The sequence below is a fragment of the Neomonachus schauinslandi genome, chromosome 4, assembly GCF_002201575.2.
Source record: "Neomonachus schauinslandi chromosome 4, ASM220157v2, whole genome shotgun sequence".
Taxonomy (NCBI): Eukaryota; Metazoa; Chordata; class Mammalia; order Carnivora; family Phocidae; genus Neomonachus; species Neomonachus schauinslandi.
In genome coordinates this window covers 176554900-176573907 of record NC_058406.1, presented here as the reverse complement: position 1 = coordinate 176573907, position 19008 = coordinate 176554900, and the positions used below count along the sequence as shown (strand labels likewise).

At 52.6% G+C, this 19008-nt stretch overlaps 1 protein-coding gene across 5 annotated transcripts in view; it reads left to right on the top strand.

Moving 5' to 3' along the window:
• Nucleotides 1-19008, top strand: part of ASAP1 (ArfGAP with SH3 domain, ankyrin repeat and PH domain 1) — a 285399-nt gene that overhangs the window by 265162 nt on the left and 1229 nt on the right. For all 5 annotated transcript variants that reach the window (XM_044914674.1, XM_021688804.1, XM_044914676.1 and 2 more), the window contains 4 exons: nucleotides 5789-5858; nucleotides 8034-8092; nucleotides 13952-14451; nucleotides 16646-16768. In XM_044914674.1, the coding sequence (XP_044770609.1) occupies nucleotides 5789-5858; nucleotides 8034-8092; nucleotides 13952-14451; nucleotides 16646-16768 (752 nt within the window). The remainder of the gene's footprint in view (nucleotides 1-5788; nucleotides 5859-8033; nucleotides 8093-13951; nucleotides 14452-16645; nucleotides 16769-19008) is intronic.

Below are 19008 nucleotides of genomic sequence, written 5' to 3'. Positions count from 1 at the left end.
CTGTCTGTGGCCTAGTGACAATTCTCCACGCCACAGACTTTGGTGGCCACTCACAAACAGCCCTAAATAGTAATTCTGAGACTGTCAGGGCCATTCTTTCTGAGTTGGTGTGGGCGCACGTATGTGAGAGCTACCTAAAGGCCTGGTCTGTCCCTGCCTATTTCCCGCTGACATGGTGTTCCAGAAGCCAGAAGCGGGATCCAGACTATTAATAAAACACATGGGGAGATCAGTCTCCTCGGCAGCATTTATGATGCCTACAGCTTCCCTCTGTGGACCCATCATTAGGATCTGGGCCCAAGAAATGGATACCAGCATGAGGGGACGGTACAGGTGTAAGCCTCTGGCTCTCCCAAGGCCTCACCTTCCCGCAACATGCCTGCCATATAGATACACCAGATTCCCGAACCACATTCTTTCCTCTAAGATCTGAGCCTTTGCTTATAATGTGCCTCAGCCTGGAATATTCTACTCATTTGTGTTAATGCTTAGTCCTTCGAGATCTGCTCTCCAGGGCCCCGTTCAAGGGGCCTTCCCAGTCTAGCCACCCCCACACTCCCAGTCTGGCCCCTCTGGCACAGGGTTACCACGGTGGTTCTGTGTGCACCTGTGTTTCCCATGGCATTCTGAACTCCTTACAAGGGCACGTGCTGTTTCCGTCTCAGAGCACAGTGTGGACCCTGTGCCATACCCGGATTCTGACCCATCCTTACCACTTGGTAGCCTGGTGGCTTTCAGTGATTATTTTTGAATTGTTCCATACCTCAGTTTCTCCAGCTGTAAAATGGGGCTAGGCTAGTTAATAGTACTTGCCTAATTTTTTTAAAGTTTTATTTAAGTAATCTCTACACCCAACGTGGGGCTTGAACTCACAACCCCCGAGATCAAGAGCCGCACGCACCACCCCCCCGACCGAGCCAGCCGGGCACCCCCGTACTTAATCTAATTCTTAACCACAGTTCCACAAAGTAGGAAATGCTGGGACCTCAACTTTCAGGACACTGAGACGCGGGAAGATTCAATCACTTGCCCAAGTTCCCACGGCTGGTACTCAGGGAGCCAAGATCTGTCACCAGCCTGTGTGGCTGGGAGAGCCTGCACTCCTCCCCCTCTCAATGTTCTGCTGTGTTCTACATGTGATCACTCCGTGATTCCTTGGCCATTCCCCATGTCAGCAGCTGTTTCTTTGCCCATGAAGCAAAGACGGGAAAAGGTAGCCGGGCAGGAAGGTACCCTCCGCCTGGCTGTGCCACCTCGTCCATCTGCAGCATGGAGCCCTGGTGTGCAGGGAAGGCCGCTCCAGGCTTTCTCCCTGCCAGCACCAGTGTCCACGGCACCCGAAATAGCCCGGGCATCACATTACTCAGGTCCCGCTATTGTGATGAATTCAGCCATCTGTCTCAGGAGACTGCTAAGGCAGCCTTTTGATGAGAAAACAAGTAGGCTTATGGGCAGATTTGGGTTGTTTGGGGACTTTGATGTTTCAAGGGGCATGTCATTAAACCTCGCCTCTGGAAATACATAATTTGTTTATAACCTACTTTTATAATAGGCCAACACATATTTTAACACAATTTAAGTAAAATTAATTAAGAAATGAGGACAAAGAGAGAATAAAGGTAACAAGGTAAAAGTCCAAGAGTGTGATCTCTTCGCAAAATGTGTAATATAAGATCACATACAGTGGCTGGAAATAGACCACAGATTTGACACTGAGGTTTTTACAGGCAAGAGCAAAGAAAAAATACAACTAATTATCCAGTTTGTGGTGGCCATAAGATTAACCCTCTTGTCACGCTTGAGAGTCGTATAATTAATATCTAAGAGCAGCTCACCGCAGGACCTCCGTCCTTTGGCGGTATTCAGAGGCGTCTCGACAGCACACATCACGGGCAACCATAACATGCATTAAAAGAACATTCTGGAAGCCCAGGTTCTGATCTGGGTTCTACCAGTCCCAGGCCACATGACCTCTAGAAATCACATTCCTTATCTTTGGTCACTGGGATTTAAAATTGTATAAGCTTTTTTTTTTTTTTTTAATTGTAGAACAGATAATAAGTGGAAAACTATACCACAGATTGGTTCCCTTCTATTTCAAGGCCAGAACTTCAGGTGAAAGACTCAGCATTTGAAATGTCTGATCCAAGGCATGCACGTCCGCTCATTGGAACAGTATTGGTTTATAAAAGAGCCTCTAGACAGAAATTCCTTGTTCTTCCCTTTTCTTGAGTTTCCCAGTACATTTTCATGTCCGCTCCCTGCCCCCCACCCCCTGCTTCCATTGTGCATGCTTATCTAGAAATTAATAACGGCTACGACCATTTGTAGAGTATTTCCTGTGTACCAGGCGCCGTGCGCTTGTTCATCCATCATTCAGCCGTCACAGCCATTGTGTACGATAGAGGTGGTCACTGTCTGAATTTTATCACTGGGGAAATTGAAGCACAGAGCAGTCAAATGTTTGTCTAGAATCACAAATCCAGTCACTTCAGAGCTGGTGTATGAACTCACTTCAGACTCCAAGTCTCATCTATTTATCCAGTATTCCAGAAGACTCCTGGAGCCTGTGTGTCATTCGCTGCTGGGCCAGTGTCCTCCTCTCTGTCCACAGCCTCTTAGCCTGACGTTTCTGACCCCGAGTCTTGGCCACAACTCCTTCACCTGCTGGCCCAGCATCTGTCCCCGGCTCTGTCTCACACACATCTCTTGTACACACGAATCCTTTTCCAAGTTGCACAAAGAGAGAAGAAATTGAACTGCTTCCGTGTTTCTACTCCTCCCTTGAATGCTGTCCTTTTTTCAGAAATGTGTCTAAGTCACGCTTTTCTTCCTAGGCATGGCACGTGGCCTTTGCCTAGCCATGTGATTGCTGGGGTTCCTGTCTGCCAACCACAGAGACTTTCCCCTAGGTGTGGGGGAAATGAAGCCATGGGGAGAGAGGCAGATGAGTCAGTGCTGCGGGCCCTGACGTCATTCCTCAGGAGCCTAGTGGCTACTGTGTGCCAGAGGCTGGGCTAGCAGGTGAGGTGACGACGATGTCCAAGGCACAGGCCCTGCCTTTGAGGTGCTCGCTCAGTGAGTAGGTCATCATCATTTCTGTTGCATTCCATCAGAGAGCTGTGAATAATAGTTTCCATTTGTGTCTTGCTCCCTGTGGCCCAGCACATACACTGCGCACTCCATAGTTTATCTTTTGTGATGCTCGTACCTATCTGGTGGAGTAGATACTATTTTGTTTCCATTTTATAGATGAGGGGACTGAGGCTTAGCAGAAAAAGCATTGTAGCCCAAGCTCATACCCACTGGGCGATGGTGGGGCTGAAGGTCAAACCCAGGCTTGTCTGGCTCCGAAATCTGCACCCTTAACCACTGCCCAATGATGAATGGTGGTAGGCTGACAGGAAGGAGGGAGTGGTTAAGTCTGGGTAGGGAAGAATTCCCAGAAGTTGACACTGGAGAGACTCTTTGCAGGTTGCATAGGCGTTCACCACGAGTGGGAGGGGTTTGGTGTTGCAGAGAGAAGGGACAGAGGGCCAAAGTTATGGAGGCAGAGAAAGGCAGTGTGTTTGGAGATGGAGAGTCACCTTGAGTGGCCAGAGAGCAGGGTTAAAGGAGGACACGGACATTTGGGCTCCAGGGTCAGGCCGCAGCCCCTGGGGTGATGGCTCATCTGTGTGACAGCAGAGTGGGTGGCCAGAAGCAGAGCGAGGGGCCTTCTGCAGCCCAAACGGTCTCATAGTCGGTCCCACACGCAAGAGGGTTAAGAATCACTGGTTTGGAATGTTTTCTACCTGGAAAGGGAATTAACAGATGCAGTGGTTTACCCTAGCATAGAACTTCCTTTGATATTTTGATTGTTATGGCTCAATGAAGTCTGAGAGTGTGAGATCTGAGAGCCAATCCTAAGGACTCACGCTAAACACCGTGCTGAAAAGAAACGCCTACCTGAACGTCATTCACAGCTCGGAGGATTCCCTGAGAGGCTGCCGGAGGCATCCTTCAGTACCAGTGATGGCTCATGGAAATGTACCGGTGGTCAGAAGGAGTGTCTTACTAAAATAAAGCTATATTTGAAAATCATCGGCCCTGGTAACACCAGTTTATCTCGTTTCTTCCTGCAGCAGTGTCCTAGAGTTACAGAAAGTTCTGTCCAGGAGGCCCCCTGTCAGCCCTTGGCCATCCTCCCCCATCCGGGAGGTTCGGTGGGACGAGCGGTGATGGGGGGCTGGTTAGTACAGATCCTGGAGGCCGGCTGCTCGGCTCTGTATCCCAGCACGCACCCCTATCAGCTACTGGACCTTGGGCTTAGCTGTACCACTTTGTGTGTTTCTTCATATACAACATGGAGGGTACTTGTATTATGTACGTCATGGACCTCATCCCAGTGATGTACTTACCCCGTACCTCACTCCTAGTAGATGCTCAATGAACGGCGGTCGCTGTTAATGACGTTACCATCGGGGCGTCAGGACGGGTAGTGACAAGGCTGTAGACCCGTGGTCAGGACTTCCGGTCAGGACTTCTGGGTAGACCAGGTAGCCGTGTGAACTGCAGGCACTTAACCTTGTTTCTTCATCTTTAAAATGAGGATAAGGACACCAGCTCTTCCTGTTGTGTGGAGTTGAGAAGCTCTTGGGCGGCCGTAGGTGCTGTGGCTCAGAGTTCAGTGCTTTGGCCAGTCCTGTCCTCTGCCCCTGCCCTCCTGTTCCTGATTCTCCTCAGCCAGCCCCTTCCCCAAGGCACCCGGGGGATCCTGTGGGTGTCCAGGCAGGGGAGGAAGGGGCTGGACTTGCACAGTAGTCTTTGGAAGGGTGGGCAGGACATGAGCTGGAGCCCCAGAGACAGCTGTGCCCCTGCAGGGTCCAGGGGTTCCTCCTGGGCGCCTGGCAGCATGGGGCTCTGTGCTCCTCCCACCGTGGGATGGGTCCCACAGGAGTTATTCTCCCCCGTCTCTCTGCCTTCTCCCGGACAAAGAGCACGTATGTGGTTTTGCGGCCCCCCGCCACCCCCGATTAGAAAGTTCTTCACTGTTCAGGTGCCTCGTCCCCCAATGAGGACGTTCCCTGCTCCTCTCACCAGTGAGGTTTTGACACCGTTTCCTTTCCGTAGCACACAACCCTGTTCACCGTTGACCTCATTCCACATTATCAGTCTAGTTTGTACACGTACACTGCCCAGGCCAGATCAGAAACCTGGCGAGAGCAGAGACATTTGATTTGCTTTTGGGCCTTCTGCTCTCCATCCACACCTTGCACCTCGTTGGTACTTAATAAATGCTAAGGTCTGAGTGAGTGATGGCAAGAGTGACTGAGAGTCTCGCCCCGCAGATGGCCAGTTATCACCATCCTACTGAACAGCATCCATACAGACACAGTTTGTGGGTTGTGTATTCTGAGTCTGGCTGCCAGGCCTAGTCTGGCATTGCAACCTCTGGGTGAATTTGAGGTTTTACTCTTTCCCTGCGCCCAAGCTAAGGACAAGATCCTGAGCCAATGGGACATCCCCAAAGTGCTGTGATCTTATAGGCTTTGTCTGGGGGTGGGCTGTTCATCTTTTTGACATCGTCCTTGAATACAAAAAAAACCCACAAAAAACAAAACAAAACATACTGTCAGAGCCCAAAATGGTGCTAGTTTTGTTTCAAAGTTACAAATGCATACCATTCTAGTTCGAGACTTTTCAGTTCCTTTCTGGAACCAGAGGGGTGCCTATCTGCCAAGTCCTGAGTCCCCGTATTCCATTCCCCTGCCTAAAGATGCAACTTGACATCTGATTTTCCCTGTAGGTAACGATGTGGGTCCATCATCATCAAGTAAGACCACAAACAAGTTTGAGGGACTGTCTCAGCAATCAAGGTAAGCTGCCTTCATGTTTCTCCCTCAGCTGGGATCATAGTTCACTCTTCGGAATTCTAGAAAGGAGTGTTGGTGGCAGTCTGCTCAAAGTGTGGCCCGCCCCTGATTGTGAGGAGAAACGAAACGTGGACTGTCAGTATGCACCCGTCCGTCAGGCCCCCGTGACAAGCCACTGTCCCCCGGCACGTTGTCAGGCCGGGCTGTCCAGTGCCAGGTTCTCCCCCATTCCGGTTCCCAGTGGGGACTGGCCTCACTTCCCTCATGTCAGAGTCTACCAGAATGAGGTTGTATTTTTCATTTTTTAATTAAGTAGCTTTGTTTTGTTACTCTTGACTCCTTTTTGCAGACTTGAGAATGAAAGCAGTTCTCAGGGAAATCTGACAGCCCAGAGATTTTCAGACATAAAAATAGGACTCTTTCCAAGTGCCCCGTTTGTATGATTTTCTTAGGCTAGGCTAAAAGCAGCATCCCTTCCTTCCATCCTTTCACAGAAATGGGTCTTTGGAAGATCTTCTGTGGGCAACATTTATCCAATCCCAACGCAAAGAATATTCTCTAGAGGCCCGATCTGAGATAAAGACACAAAGAGCCACTCACAGTCCCAAAAGCTTAGGGAGGAGTCAGCTGGTGTGTGGGGGTTGCTTTCCAGAGTTTATCAAAGAGCAAAACAAAGTTCTCATTTATTTTAATGCCGCTGTCCTATTTAGTCTTTACAACTTTGTCAGATAGGCCGATTACTATTTCCTCCATCGTATAGATGAGGGAACGGCCCCGAGAACTTGAGAGGTTAAGTGGTGGCAGATGTCGGAGCTGGACTCAACCCACTTGTCTTACAGACTCCACGTCCCGTCGTCCCCTCCCCTTGGGTCCCGACTTCCACCCGGGGGGTTGGGGGGCCGGGCTCAGACTGCAGTTCCAGCGTCTTCTTCCAGAGGGGGAGAGTGTCTGATACGTGGAGAGTGCCCACAAAATGCTTTTTAAGCAGAATCAAGCCACGTGCACACAGCAGCGACCTCGTGTTCCTTTGCAGAGGAAGCAGCCCAGGCCCACGGGTGTTCAGTGTTGACCCTGGGCCTTGGTCAGGAACCAGCGTCGTGCTCACGTCAGTAATCGGCAGGTGTGCTTCCCTGAGAACATGCCGAGGCCAGACGTGAGAAACACACGCTCCAGAGGGGTTCACCGCTTCTGGATTCGCAGGGACATTATGTCCATGGCCCGGGGGCAGTAGGATTTCACAGGAGCTGAGGAGAGAGTGGTTAGGAGGTGACAGCACGTGCATTTCATCTTCTTTGACTCTGTTTTGTTCGTTTGGTTTGGCTTTCCCTGTTCCTTTAAATGCAGTTAGGAGAGAAAGAGGGGAAGGCCATTCTTGGGACATCATAGGACACAAGAGGACAAACGAGAGATTCAGAGGGGCCCTTGGCGCGGAGGACTCCGGTGCTCGGCTGCTGTTCCTCCTTGAGGCTGCAGGGCCCTGGCGTCCTCTGAGAATAGCTCCAGCCCCTTGCTAAAGGAGCACCGCGGCAGCCCGCAGGCCTGGCATGTCGGTGGTGGCAGGGCCGTGGGGAGGAACACTGGGTAATTCAGACCCCGTGGGATGGACTTCCGATTCCCGAGACTTGGGTGTTCTTCCCTACTCGTTTGGTACATGCTCCAAGCGCAGGGAAAGCCTGGAGGTCTGAGACCCAAGCTTTCTGCTCTGGTGCCGCGGGGGACGCGGGAGCTCTGGCGTCAAAGAGACCGAGGTCTCCATTCACATCTCCTCCCCTGGCCAGCCTTGGGGCTGAAACGCCCCAGACTTCAGTGTCCTCCCCTGGAAGTGGGGGTGGCAAGAGTTAGGGTGAGAGATAGAATCCCACGAGGAGACGGACTTCCATGTGGTCCCCCGGGGCCATGCTCCACCGGGCGCTCAGCCGTTTTACCTCGGAGGACAGGTTTCGAGGGGAAGAGGTGGCGGCTTTATCATTCACAGAGCTGGCCTGTTCACCCTTTCCTGGGTCCTCCCCAGCCAGGCAGATTTTGAATAGCGGAAAACAGACTGTAATCTTCTGTTAAAGAAATTTTGAAAGGGTTTTTAGAGAACTCAGCATAACTCTTGTGATTTCCTTGAATATTAGATCACTTAGTGATATTACAGCATTTTAAGATCCTTAATTATTCTCATTTATTAATTAGCACCAGCTCTGCAAAGACTGCCCTTGGTCCAAGAGTTCTTCCTAAACTACCTCAGAAAGGTAAGATTTCTCTTTCTCGTGTTCATGTAATTAGACTGTCATGGTACCCTCCAAGGGGACAGTTGCCTCTGTCTCTCGAGTTCTTGGCTTGATCCCAGATGCCTAAAGCAGCACCTAGCATGGAGTACGTGCCCAATAAGTATCTGTTCAACGAAGAAAGATATTTATAAACTCAGTTTTTGTGATAGCAAAACACCATACTTCTCCCCCAAACCACTGTCCTTTTCTAGAAGATATTATCGTCCCTGGGTCTGGGGATACCATTCTTTCTCTTCCTGCAAACACAGTCCACGTACCACCTCTGCCACTCACTTGCCAAGTGGCCTGGGCAGGGGACTCGGAAGCTTCCCGAAGCCTCAGATTCCTCACCTGTAAATGTGGGCAGGAATACCTGCTTCATGAGGTTTTATGAGGGCGAAATGAGATCATGCTTCAGAAAGCCCCTCGCTTTCTGTGGCACAGAAATCCTTCCCTGGGATAGCATCCATCATGCAAAGTAGAGATCCTCATGCTCTGAGAAGTACAAGAAAGCAGTGTTTCCCTGCCAAGCAAAGACACTCGGTTCTTTGACCAAATCTTCCTGGATCCTGATCGAGCTTTTCATCCATAAGACCAGCATGTCCGTTGTCTTATCTGCTCCCTCTTCTTTGTTGCCGGCTCCAGCTTGGGAGCTGAGAACATCCACAGACGCCTTTGGTTCATCCTGTCCATCCTCACTTAGGTCCGCAAGGCCACAGGGCCCACGCTAGGTGCAGATGGGGTTCAGAGGACTTGTGGCCGCTCCATGGGTTTCAGTACTGAGGGCAAGACCTTTGACCCCAGAAGTCAAAGTTAGGGATTTGTGGTGGGAGGCTGGGATCCACCCCTCTCCCGAGGTCTTCAGGAAAGTGGCATATTTGGAGGAGCACTGACTGGGCTTCTGTGTCCTACAATAAAAGGTAGCTGCCGGTTCATTCTCCATGGAACACAGAGGAAGCTTCCCCCGGATTTACTGAGTCTTTATCTCAAGTCATTGTTTTCTTCTTTTAACCTCTGCCCAAAGGGCTGTCCTGATCCCAGAGAAGTTTGAGGTGTTTCCGGAGCACTGTTCCCACTTGTCTACGATCTGCCCCGATTCAGCCCTGTGCTCTTCCCCCATCGACCACACGTTACCTCTGGTTCCTTCCACCTGCCTGTCCAGCTCCCTTCTTCTTGCTCCCAAACCACAGCGATTCTTAGCCCCACCGCCCCCACCCCTGTGGCCATTGCCACTTTCTCACTGTCCCTCAGGAGGGATCCTGAGCCAGCATCATCTCTCCTGACGCTCCTCCTCCTCTTCCGCACCGCTCCTGTGCCGGTTCTGCTCGCTTGACCCGCGCTGGGCTGGCTCCACATACCTGCACGTGATGGAGAAGCGGAGTGAGGACGGCGGCTCTGCTCTGCTTCCTGTCTGCTGAGCTCACGTGGTCCTCTGAGGCTGCCTAGAGCCCTCCATCTGCAGGATCCATGACTTGCCCCTGCCCTCCCTAGTCCCCGTCTCCTTCACACCTTCTCTGTTCTCGAAACAACTTCGCTTCTGTGTTCTCCGTGAACAGGATGTGAGCCCCCGCCCCCGCACCTCACCCTCACGGCCCACCACATGCCCCTGCCTGCCTGCACGTGGCGCCCAGGAAGTGGCCTGCCATGTCCTCAGGTGGGCCCCATGCTTCTGCACCAGCCCCGCCCCTCCCCGCCTTGGGGATGGCACCCTGGCATGTGCCGTTCACCCTGAGCCATTCCACCAGAAGCCAGCATGCTGTGAGCATCCCAGCCGGGCCGTCTCCCTCCAACCACCACCTCATTATACTGCTGCCATTCTTTTTTCTTGCTATCTCTTTTTAGTGGATTTGAAATTGCCCACAATAAACATAGACAAAAATATTTTTATTTACTTATTTATTTGACAGAGAGAAATAGCGAGAGCAGGAACACAAGCAGGGGGAGTGGGAGAGGGAGAAGCAGGCTTCCCGCGGAGCAGGGAGCCCGATGCGGGGCTCGATCCCAGGACCCTGGGATCATGACCTGAGCCGAAGGCAGACGCTTAACGACTGAGCCACCCAGGTGCCCCAGACAAAAATACTGTAAAACACAGAATAGTATAATACAGACTTCTCCACCTCACCCCCAGATGCTCATCACCCATCTCCAGCAATGATCAGGTCATACCTGAGCTTGTTCTGTTTCCCGCCCCCAGTCAGTCTGTAGCAGATGTGGACCTCATACCACTTACACACACTGCATACTGTTACCACGTCTCAGATGCTTTATCATATTTTGAAAATCCAAAATTTCTTAATACCTTAAAATACCCAGTTTACGTTTCTGATTGTTTCATAAACACCTTTTTTCTTTAACAAATTGTTCAAATCAAGATTGAATGTAATAAGGTCTAGTTCATTCAGCCTCTTAGGTTTCTTAGGCTGAAGTTCTCCGTGCATCTCTCCCCCTTTCTGGTAACACATAATGTTGGAGGAACTGGGTTATTCGTCCTAGTAGATTTTTCCAGTTTAGATTTTGCATCCCCATGCGGTTGTTAAACATGTTCCTCTGTCCTCCACATGTCAGTCAGAAGTTGGATCCTGAGACCCCATCAGATACAAGCTCAAGCTTTGGCAGAACTGCTTCCTGGGTGGTGTTGGTATTCTGTCAAGAGGTAGATGCTGACTGATTGTCTCTTTGTGTGAAGTGTGCAGCTGTTTGCACTCAAAGCCCAGACCCATTCACCCATCCTCTGTTAGAACCACTGCACAGTGGGGCGCCTGGGTGGCTCAGTGGGTTAAGCGTCTGCCTTCGGCTCAGGTCATGATCCCAGGGTCCTGAGATCGAGCCCCGCATCAGGCTCCTGGCTCAGCGGGAAACCTGCTTCTCCCTCTCCCTCTGCCTACTGCTCTGCCCACTTGTGCTCTGTCTCTCTACCTCTGTGTCTCAAATGAACAATAAAGAAAATCTTAAAAAAAAAAAAGAACCACTGCATGAGTCCACTGGCCAGGGCTCAAGTCCGGCCCTGTGTTACACCGCTGTCTGCAGCATCCCCTCTGGTTGGGAATCGGGGCCAGACTTTTGCACAGTTTTTCTCCCTCTGCCTCCTCTTCTTCAATTATGTTCTTAGAAGCCGTTCTCAGGAGTGGAATGATGATGGCCAAGGGAAGAGAGTTTTAGTAGGCTGTACTCTGGGTGGTAGTGCTTTTCAAAGGAGCGTGTCCCCTTGCCTTCCACCCAGTCCTGCCTGCGCACCCCAGCTACACCATCTCCCAGGTTTTTGCAGGGAGTGGGGGTCGGGCTGGAAATTCCTGATCCTTTCTTGTTCTAATGGGCCTCGCTCCAGCGGCGCACTCTCTGTGTTCCAGCTTTGGGGGAAAGTTGGCTTGTCAGCCCTTCAGAGTTAAAAAGGCAGTTCAGAAAGGATTTTTTTTTTTTTTTAAGATTTTATTTATTTGACAGAGAGCAGGAGAGCACAGGCAGAGGGAGAGGCAGAGGGAGAGGGAGAAGCAGGCTCCCCTGCTGAGCGGGGAACCCGACGTGGGACTCGATCCGAGGATCGTGACCTGAGCCGAAGACCGATGCTTAACCGACTGAGCCACCCAGGCAACCCTAGAAAGGACTTTTAATTGGAGAGGGGAAAACACAAAACCAGCTTGGAAATCAAATAGACAAAGGCCGGGCAAGCTTCCCTAGAGGAGACACTCTTTTCTTATTTTGTTTCTACCTATTATAAAAGCACATGTATTCATTCTGGAAGATTTTTAAAAATACAGATAATCAAGGAGAAGAAAAGCACAAACCACCCGCCATCTCATATCACCCAACGTACACAATTTGGTATATCCTTTCTACTGTACTTTTTTTGTTTTAGGTTTCGATTTAAGCTGGGGTGCTTTTTTCACATGATACATCAGAAACATTTTCCGTCACAGATGACTTTTACTGGCCACGTAGTGTTCCACCGTCTGGTGCGGTGAAGTGTGACGGAGGCCCTGTCATTGCGCAGCCACATGGGGTGCAGCCTTTCCACCGTGAACGGCGCCATGCTGAGCTTTCAGGCGCAAGCATCGTGCCTGGCTCCGATCCTTCTTAAGGGATCAGTTCCTTGAACCGGACTTGAGTGCTTCGGGGTTCTGTCCACCCAGCACTTGCAGTTTCTGTTCCCCCGTCGGCGGCGCACAGCAAGGCTGGCCAGCCCCGCTGCCCCGGGGAGTTCCCCCAGCTCCCCGTTCACTGCCTGCCTTAGACTTCACTTTTCCCAGTTTGTGACTTGTAGGAGAGGACTCTGTGAGCTGAGCCACGTCAGCTGAAGGTCAGGGGCCAGCCTGTGAGCTGGGACGCGGCCAAGCAGGGCACAAGCGGAAGCCGCCAGGGTACAGCTGTGACAGTTTGCTGCACCGGGGTTCATCTTGTCTTTCTTTCTTTTTTGTTTTGGTTTTTTTTGTTTTTAATGGACTGTAAGACTATCTTTCTGAATATATTGTCCTTCTAGAATAAAATTCTTGGTGTGCCTTAGTCAGCTGTTTCCTTGCTGAATGCATACTCCGTGCTTGGCCTCTATACCAGGAGCCATAGTTCCAAGAATAAGTAAAAGTACAAATCCTGGCCTCAAAGAACCCTGCCCGGCAGTAGTGGTAATACTCTTATAAGATACTTAGAGCCAAGGTCCTGTTAGGAAATTCTTTACCTGTATTAACTCACGTTTTAGAGATAAAGAAGGTGAGGCACAGGGAGGTTGTATCATTTACCCAAGAGCACACAGCAAGTTAAGTACATGGTGGAGCTGGTCTTGGAGATGTGTCCTTAGTGTCCTAGGTCCCACCGAAAGAGCTGTGCGAAGAGCTGTGCAAAGAGCTGTGGGGGTGGTTCCACAGACAACCATCCCCACACGGTGCAGACTGACACAGCCATGGCCATACAGAGAATAGGGAGGACCTGCCTAGCACATTCTCCCGAACATATTAAGTGGGCAAGAAACGAAGTTGCAGACAAAGTATGTGTTGTAATCCACGTATGGGATTAAGTACATGTGGTGTATCACCAAAATGTAGCAGAGGTTCCCTCAGAGGGGTGGGGGAGGTGGCAGAGGAGAGACCTTTGACCTCTTACGTAGTATAGGAATCCTAGGGACACAGGGAATTCATAATGAATTCTGATACAGCTCCAGAACGGGACAGAACGCAACATTAAATATTATGTACTGCTGGGCGCCTGGGTGGCTCAGTCGGTTAAGCGTCTGCCTTCAGCTCAGGTCGTGATCCTGAGGTCCTGGGATCGAGCCCCGCATTGGGCTGCTTCTCCCTCTGCCCTCTGCCCACTCCCCCGCTTGTGCTCTCTCTCTCTCTCTCAAATGAATAAATAAAATCTTTAAAGAAAAAAATTATGTACTGCCGCTAGAGGAATTTTATTGACCTGGCAAATACTCTTGCAAAAGCAGTATTTAGATAAAAGCAGATCAAAGTTTTATGTATGGAAAGCATGTGGAAGAGTCCGGAAGGAAGTATGGCACATTTAGGGGATAGGCTTGTGGAAAACCTAACTCTATACTTCCGATTTTCTGTAACCTGTTTGTATTCCAGTCATGTTGTGTTGTTTTGTTTTGTTTTTAATTCTGGGATAGTGTGGACATCCCATTCTTACATGACTGAGGCATGAAATCACATATGGTCATGTGGACGCCTTCCAGGCCTCCAGCTTCTATCCTGTAAGAACAGGCAGTGCACATCTGTGCCCCTGGGTCTGGCCCCGGAGCAGGCACTCACTCTCCACTGGTCCTCCCGGTGACTGAAGGAGGGGGCCGCGCTCCCCCACCCCAGGGCCCCCTCCGGTGATCTCCGTCCCTGTGCTTGCTTCCCACAGTGGCACTAAGGAAAACAGAAACCAGCCATCACCTCTCCCTAGACAAAGCCAGCAGCCCGCCCGAGATCTTCCAGAAGTCCTCGCAGTTGGCAGAGCTACCGCAGAAGCCACCACCTGGAGACCTGCCCCCGAAGCCCGCAGAACTGGCTCCCAAACCCCAGATCGGAGATTTGCCACCGAAGCCAGGAGAACTGCCCCCCAAGCCCCAGCTGGGCGACCTGCCCCCCAAACCCCAGCTGGCAGACTTACCTCCCAAGCCGCAGATGAAGGACCTGCCTCCCAAACCACAGCTGGGAGACCTGTTGGCCAAGTCCCAGACTGGAGAGGTCTCCCCCAAGGTCCAGCAGCCCCCCGACGTCACCCAGAAGTCGCACCCAGCGGATCTCTCCCCAAACGTGCAGTCCCGAGACACCATCCAAAAGCAAGCGTCCGAAGATTCCAATGACCTCACACCCACCCTGCCAGAGACGCCTGTACCGCTGCCCAGGAAAATCAATACGGTGAGTAGAGGCCAGTTTTGAGGCTTTTGCAAACCCCTGCTGCGCCCCGAAACCCAGCGGGAGGGTATGTGCGCCCGCAACACAGAAAAATCGCAAGCTTGTTCACCTGCACCAGCTGTGGTTCCGGCGGCGGGCAGAGCTGAGCCCAGTGGGTAGGGAGGCGGGCGCTGGACTCCAGCAGGCGGGCTGCACGACCTGCTGTCACTGCATGACCTGGGCCCGTTACTTCTCTGGGCCTCAGTGCCCTTGGACACAGAAAGGAGCTGGAGCAGCAGCTGAGCTCACAGGCAGTAAGTGCGGTGACCGAGGAACGGCACCGAGCAGACGCTCAGCAAGGGGTCACCCTTGTCTTAAAGCCGGGAGGATGACACTTTTCCTTTCTGAGAGTCACAGGAAGGCAGGTTCCCTCTCGGGGGTCTGAGAATCGTCCACTCAGTTCTCACTGCATCTTCCCGGAGGGACTGGAGGCAAAGCCCCAAGAGACTGGTGCAGGCAGAATTCGGTTGAAGTCCCACATTCCCTCCTTTTCATGAAATGCTTTCTGCTCTAAAATATACCGATTTTATTTTAATATAAAAATGTTTTTTTGGGGCGCCTGGGTGGCTCGGTTGAGCGACTGCCTTCGGCTCAGGTCATGATCCTGGAATCCCGGGATCGAGTCCCGCATCGGGCTCCCTGCTCAGCAGGGAGTCTGCTTCTCCCTCTGACCCTCCCCCCTCTCATGTGCTCTCTCTCTCTCTCATTCTCTCTCTCAAATAAAATCTTTAAAAAAAAAAAAATGTTTTTTTCCCAAGAAACCCTTTTTTGGACAGGTGCTCCTGGAGGATTCAGTGGCCATTGGTCCTGCCCACGGCTGCACCCCAGCGGGGGCACTGGCTTCCCAGGCTGAGGGAGCCCGGTTAATGAGGGAACTGAAAGGCCCCCCGCTTCGCACCACAGTTCTGCCCCCGCTCGTTGTAAAAACAGCATTGCCGTGGAGCGTGGCACCTGCATGCTAAAGGAGGGGTCGGGAAAACACCCATTCTCCCACAGGCTGGAGGGCACCGTATTCAGTATGGCAGGTGCTCGTCACGAGGGCACTGTCCCGGGAGCCCAGGCGCCCCAGATGGCCTTGTGCAGGATCCCGGCTCATGCTCTGCACTTGACAGTGGTTTTGTGCCCTCATTTAATCCTCCCCATGATCAGTGTTCCCCTGCGGGCCTTGGAGCTAAGACAACTAAGCCTTGCACTGCCGTGGTTCCTCCGGCCAGCACTGCCCTGGGACGGGCCGCAGAAAGGAGCGGGGGCACTGAGGGAGACACTGGGGCAGAGAGAGAACTCACTGGACCCAAAACGTGGAGAAACGCAGCTCGCTTTTTTTTAATACTAATTATTGAATGAGCTAGGCACCAGAAACCTCCTTTAGAAGAGGATTTCTCTATTCCCATCTTCCTATTTGCAAAGAACCAGAAGTCCGACAGATAAAAGTGCGAGTGAAAACTGATCGTGAATTAGAACACTTTGGGGAGGGGCGCCTGGGTGGCTCAGTGGGTTAAGCGTCTGCCTTCGGCTCAGGTCATGATCCCGGGGTCCTGGGATCGAGCCCCGCATCGGGCTCCCTGCTCCGCGGGAAGCCTGCTCCTCCCTCTCCCACTCCCCCTGCTTGTGTTCCCTCTCTCACTGTGTCTCTGTCAAATAAATAAAATCTTTAAAAAAAAAAACCAAAAAAACATTTTGGGGAACTGCCTGGAATCCTCCCACCCCAGGCCGCCGCCCTGTTTAACCAGCATGTGCTGACTTAGTACTTTGCGTGAGGGGACTGAGAAATTTGTTTATGCTGTGCATTCAGTATGCAGAAGCTGCACATTTTTCTTTACATCATGTTTCCCAAGACCATTTTTAGACTCTGGTGTCATCTCTGCAAACTGCTGTTGGGGGTGGGGGAGGGCAGGGTGCCTCAGGGGTTTTGGTGGGGCTGGATTTCGATCCCCACCCATAGTCTGCCCTCCCGTGAACATGATGGGCAGCGTGCGCTCCCGAATGCCAGGCTCCGTCCTAGTGCTCGGGGAAGAGAGAGGGAGCACCCAGCACCTGGGCACTTGGCAGATGGGCCTCCCCCTTGACAGAGGAGAAATTGAGGCGCAGTGAGGTTAAATCACGCTCCCAAGGTCAGTGTGTCCTTTATTGCCGCTGAAGCCCCGTTTCTGTCTTGAAGGGGAAAAACAAGGTGAGACGAGTGAAGACCATCTACGACTGCCAGGCGGACAATGACGATGAGCTCACCTTCATGGAGGGGGAGGTGATCGTCGTCACAGGGGAAGAGGACCAGGAGTGGTGGGTACGTACCCTGCCGGCCGCTTCATGCCCCCCCAGCGTCCTCGCTGGCTGTCTTCCCTCACCACGGTCATGCTAGAGATGCAGCCGCGGAGCTTTGAAACGGGGTTGGGAGGATTAACGTGTGCCTGGGCTTGCCCCTCGTGCTCGCACAACCTGTGAGCCGCAGGTTTTTTTGGCTGTGAGGCCAAAGCTCGGGCAGGCTAAGCATGTGACACAGCTAGGAGGCAGGCGGGCAAGATTCCGAAGCATCTCTGAGCCCAGAGCCTGAAGCGCAGGGCGCACAGAGGGTTTGCAAAAGCCTCAGAACTGACCTCTACTCACCATTGCACGCCGTCCTCAGGCTCCCGCCTTCCTTCACCGAGGCTGCAGTCTGTCTTTGTCGAGTGGGGCATGATACCTTCCTCACTTGACTTCAGAGGAGTAGATGAAAAATGTCTGTAACAATCCCTTTTACGTGAAAACTTGCTGCCCAGGTGTCTGGAAGGAAAGGCCTCATTGTCCTCACAATGATGGTGAGGTGGCCGTGTGCAGATTCTCAGTGACAAGAAGGGCAGCCCAGTGGGCCTGTGATGTTCCGGCTGCGTCGGGAGTGAGGCTCCTGGGACAGCCGGCAGGCCAGGGGCGTCGTGGGTGGTGGCCTCACGTCTCTCCTGGCTGAGTGTTTCCCAGCATCAGCGTGGGGATTCTGCTCCCTTGGCAGCTGTGTGCCGCCATCCCAGAGGGACCCCGTCCTGTCTGCTGAGAAAGGGACCTGTGGTTCACAGTTGAGCCAGCAGAGCCTGCTCAGGCCCAGAAACACACATGCACGTACACACGCATACACATACGTACAGGTGTGCATGCACCTTTGGCTTTTCTTTCTTTGGGCCTGGAGAGTGCCTCCAGACTCTTGATCACAGCTGTGGGGATTCTGCTTGGACCGAAGCAGGTCTCTCGGGCAGGGGCAGTTTTGCCCTCCAGGGACCCTCGGCAGTGTCAGAGTTTTGATTGTCAGGACCCAGGAAGGGGGTGCCCTGAGCTCTGGCCAATGGAAGCCAGGGATGCTTGGGAGAACAGAAGCACTGGCCCAGAATATGCAGGGTGCTGAAGCTGAGACACCCCGAAGGAAGTGATGAGGCCTCTTTTTCTCTCTTTCGGGGAGGGACAAGCTGGGGGTGGCCCCCGTGGCCCCTCCTGCCTCTGTTAGGGTTGGGCCTGCTCCTGGTGGGGAGCCTGCTCCAGAGTCACGTTAGAATCATGACAAGGAGATGGGCTCTGAAGACCCTGGCGTGAGTCGCTGAGTTGTTCTCTGGCCTTGGCTACGGCATGTCCCTTCCATAAGCCTGATTCCTGTTCAGAAATGGCACAGGAGTAACCCCGCCTCCCAAGGATGTCCCAAAAACTCACTTGGGGATACACAGGCAGTGACCAGATCCTTTGCTAAGAAACCTGTGACGACAGCAGACACCCAGAGGGGGTAAGTGGGAAGTTTTCACTGGCGCCTCTGCCATCGTCCTCGGCGAAAATTCTGTGTGCCGTCGGCACGTCTGCCGAGCCAGACCTAAAAACGATGATTTCCGATTCACAAACCCACTCACGTGTAGGACGCCAACCGCCTAAGGCCCCCTGAGGCGGGTAAGCCAGGTCTGCAGTCAGTTCCACCCCAGCATGAGAGAAGCGGCCCAAGGTCACAGGCCTGGCGGTTCAGGGAAGAAGCCCGGGCGAGCCCGCACCCCTGCTCCAGCCACCGCGGACGCCGTGGGTGCTTTACGGGTGGAGATGGAGAGGAGAGCTGGCCCGGCTCCTAAAGCCCCCTCCTCTCTCTGCGTTTGTCATCTGAAGCCAGGCGCGTGTCCTGCTCTTTCTGTCGAAGGCTCGCGATGGGATTCTCTTTAACGCGACGAGTGTCGGTCTAACGGAGGTCATTGGGAAGTTCTCGCCGGGCACTGTGGTCACGGGCTCGGGCAGCGGACCGTGGAGTTGCCCTCACCGTCTCCTTCCCCCACGGCAACCAGGAAACAAGTTCTCCCAGAGCAGCCCTTCCCATCCGTGTGACGTTTTATGTAATCTCAGCACAGGCCTGAGAGGAAAGGGTATTTTAGCCCCATTTTACAGACAAGAGGCCCAGCCAGGTTTGTCTGAGGTCGCTCAGCAGGAAAGGCAGTTGTGCACCCCGTGAAGAGCACGGACTCTGGAGTCTGCAGCCTGCGTGAGGCCACGGGCAGGTTCTTCCACGCGTCGGGGGGAGTGGACCCTCGGGGT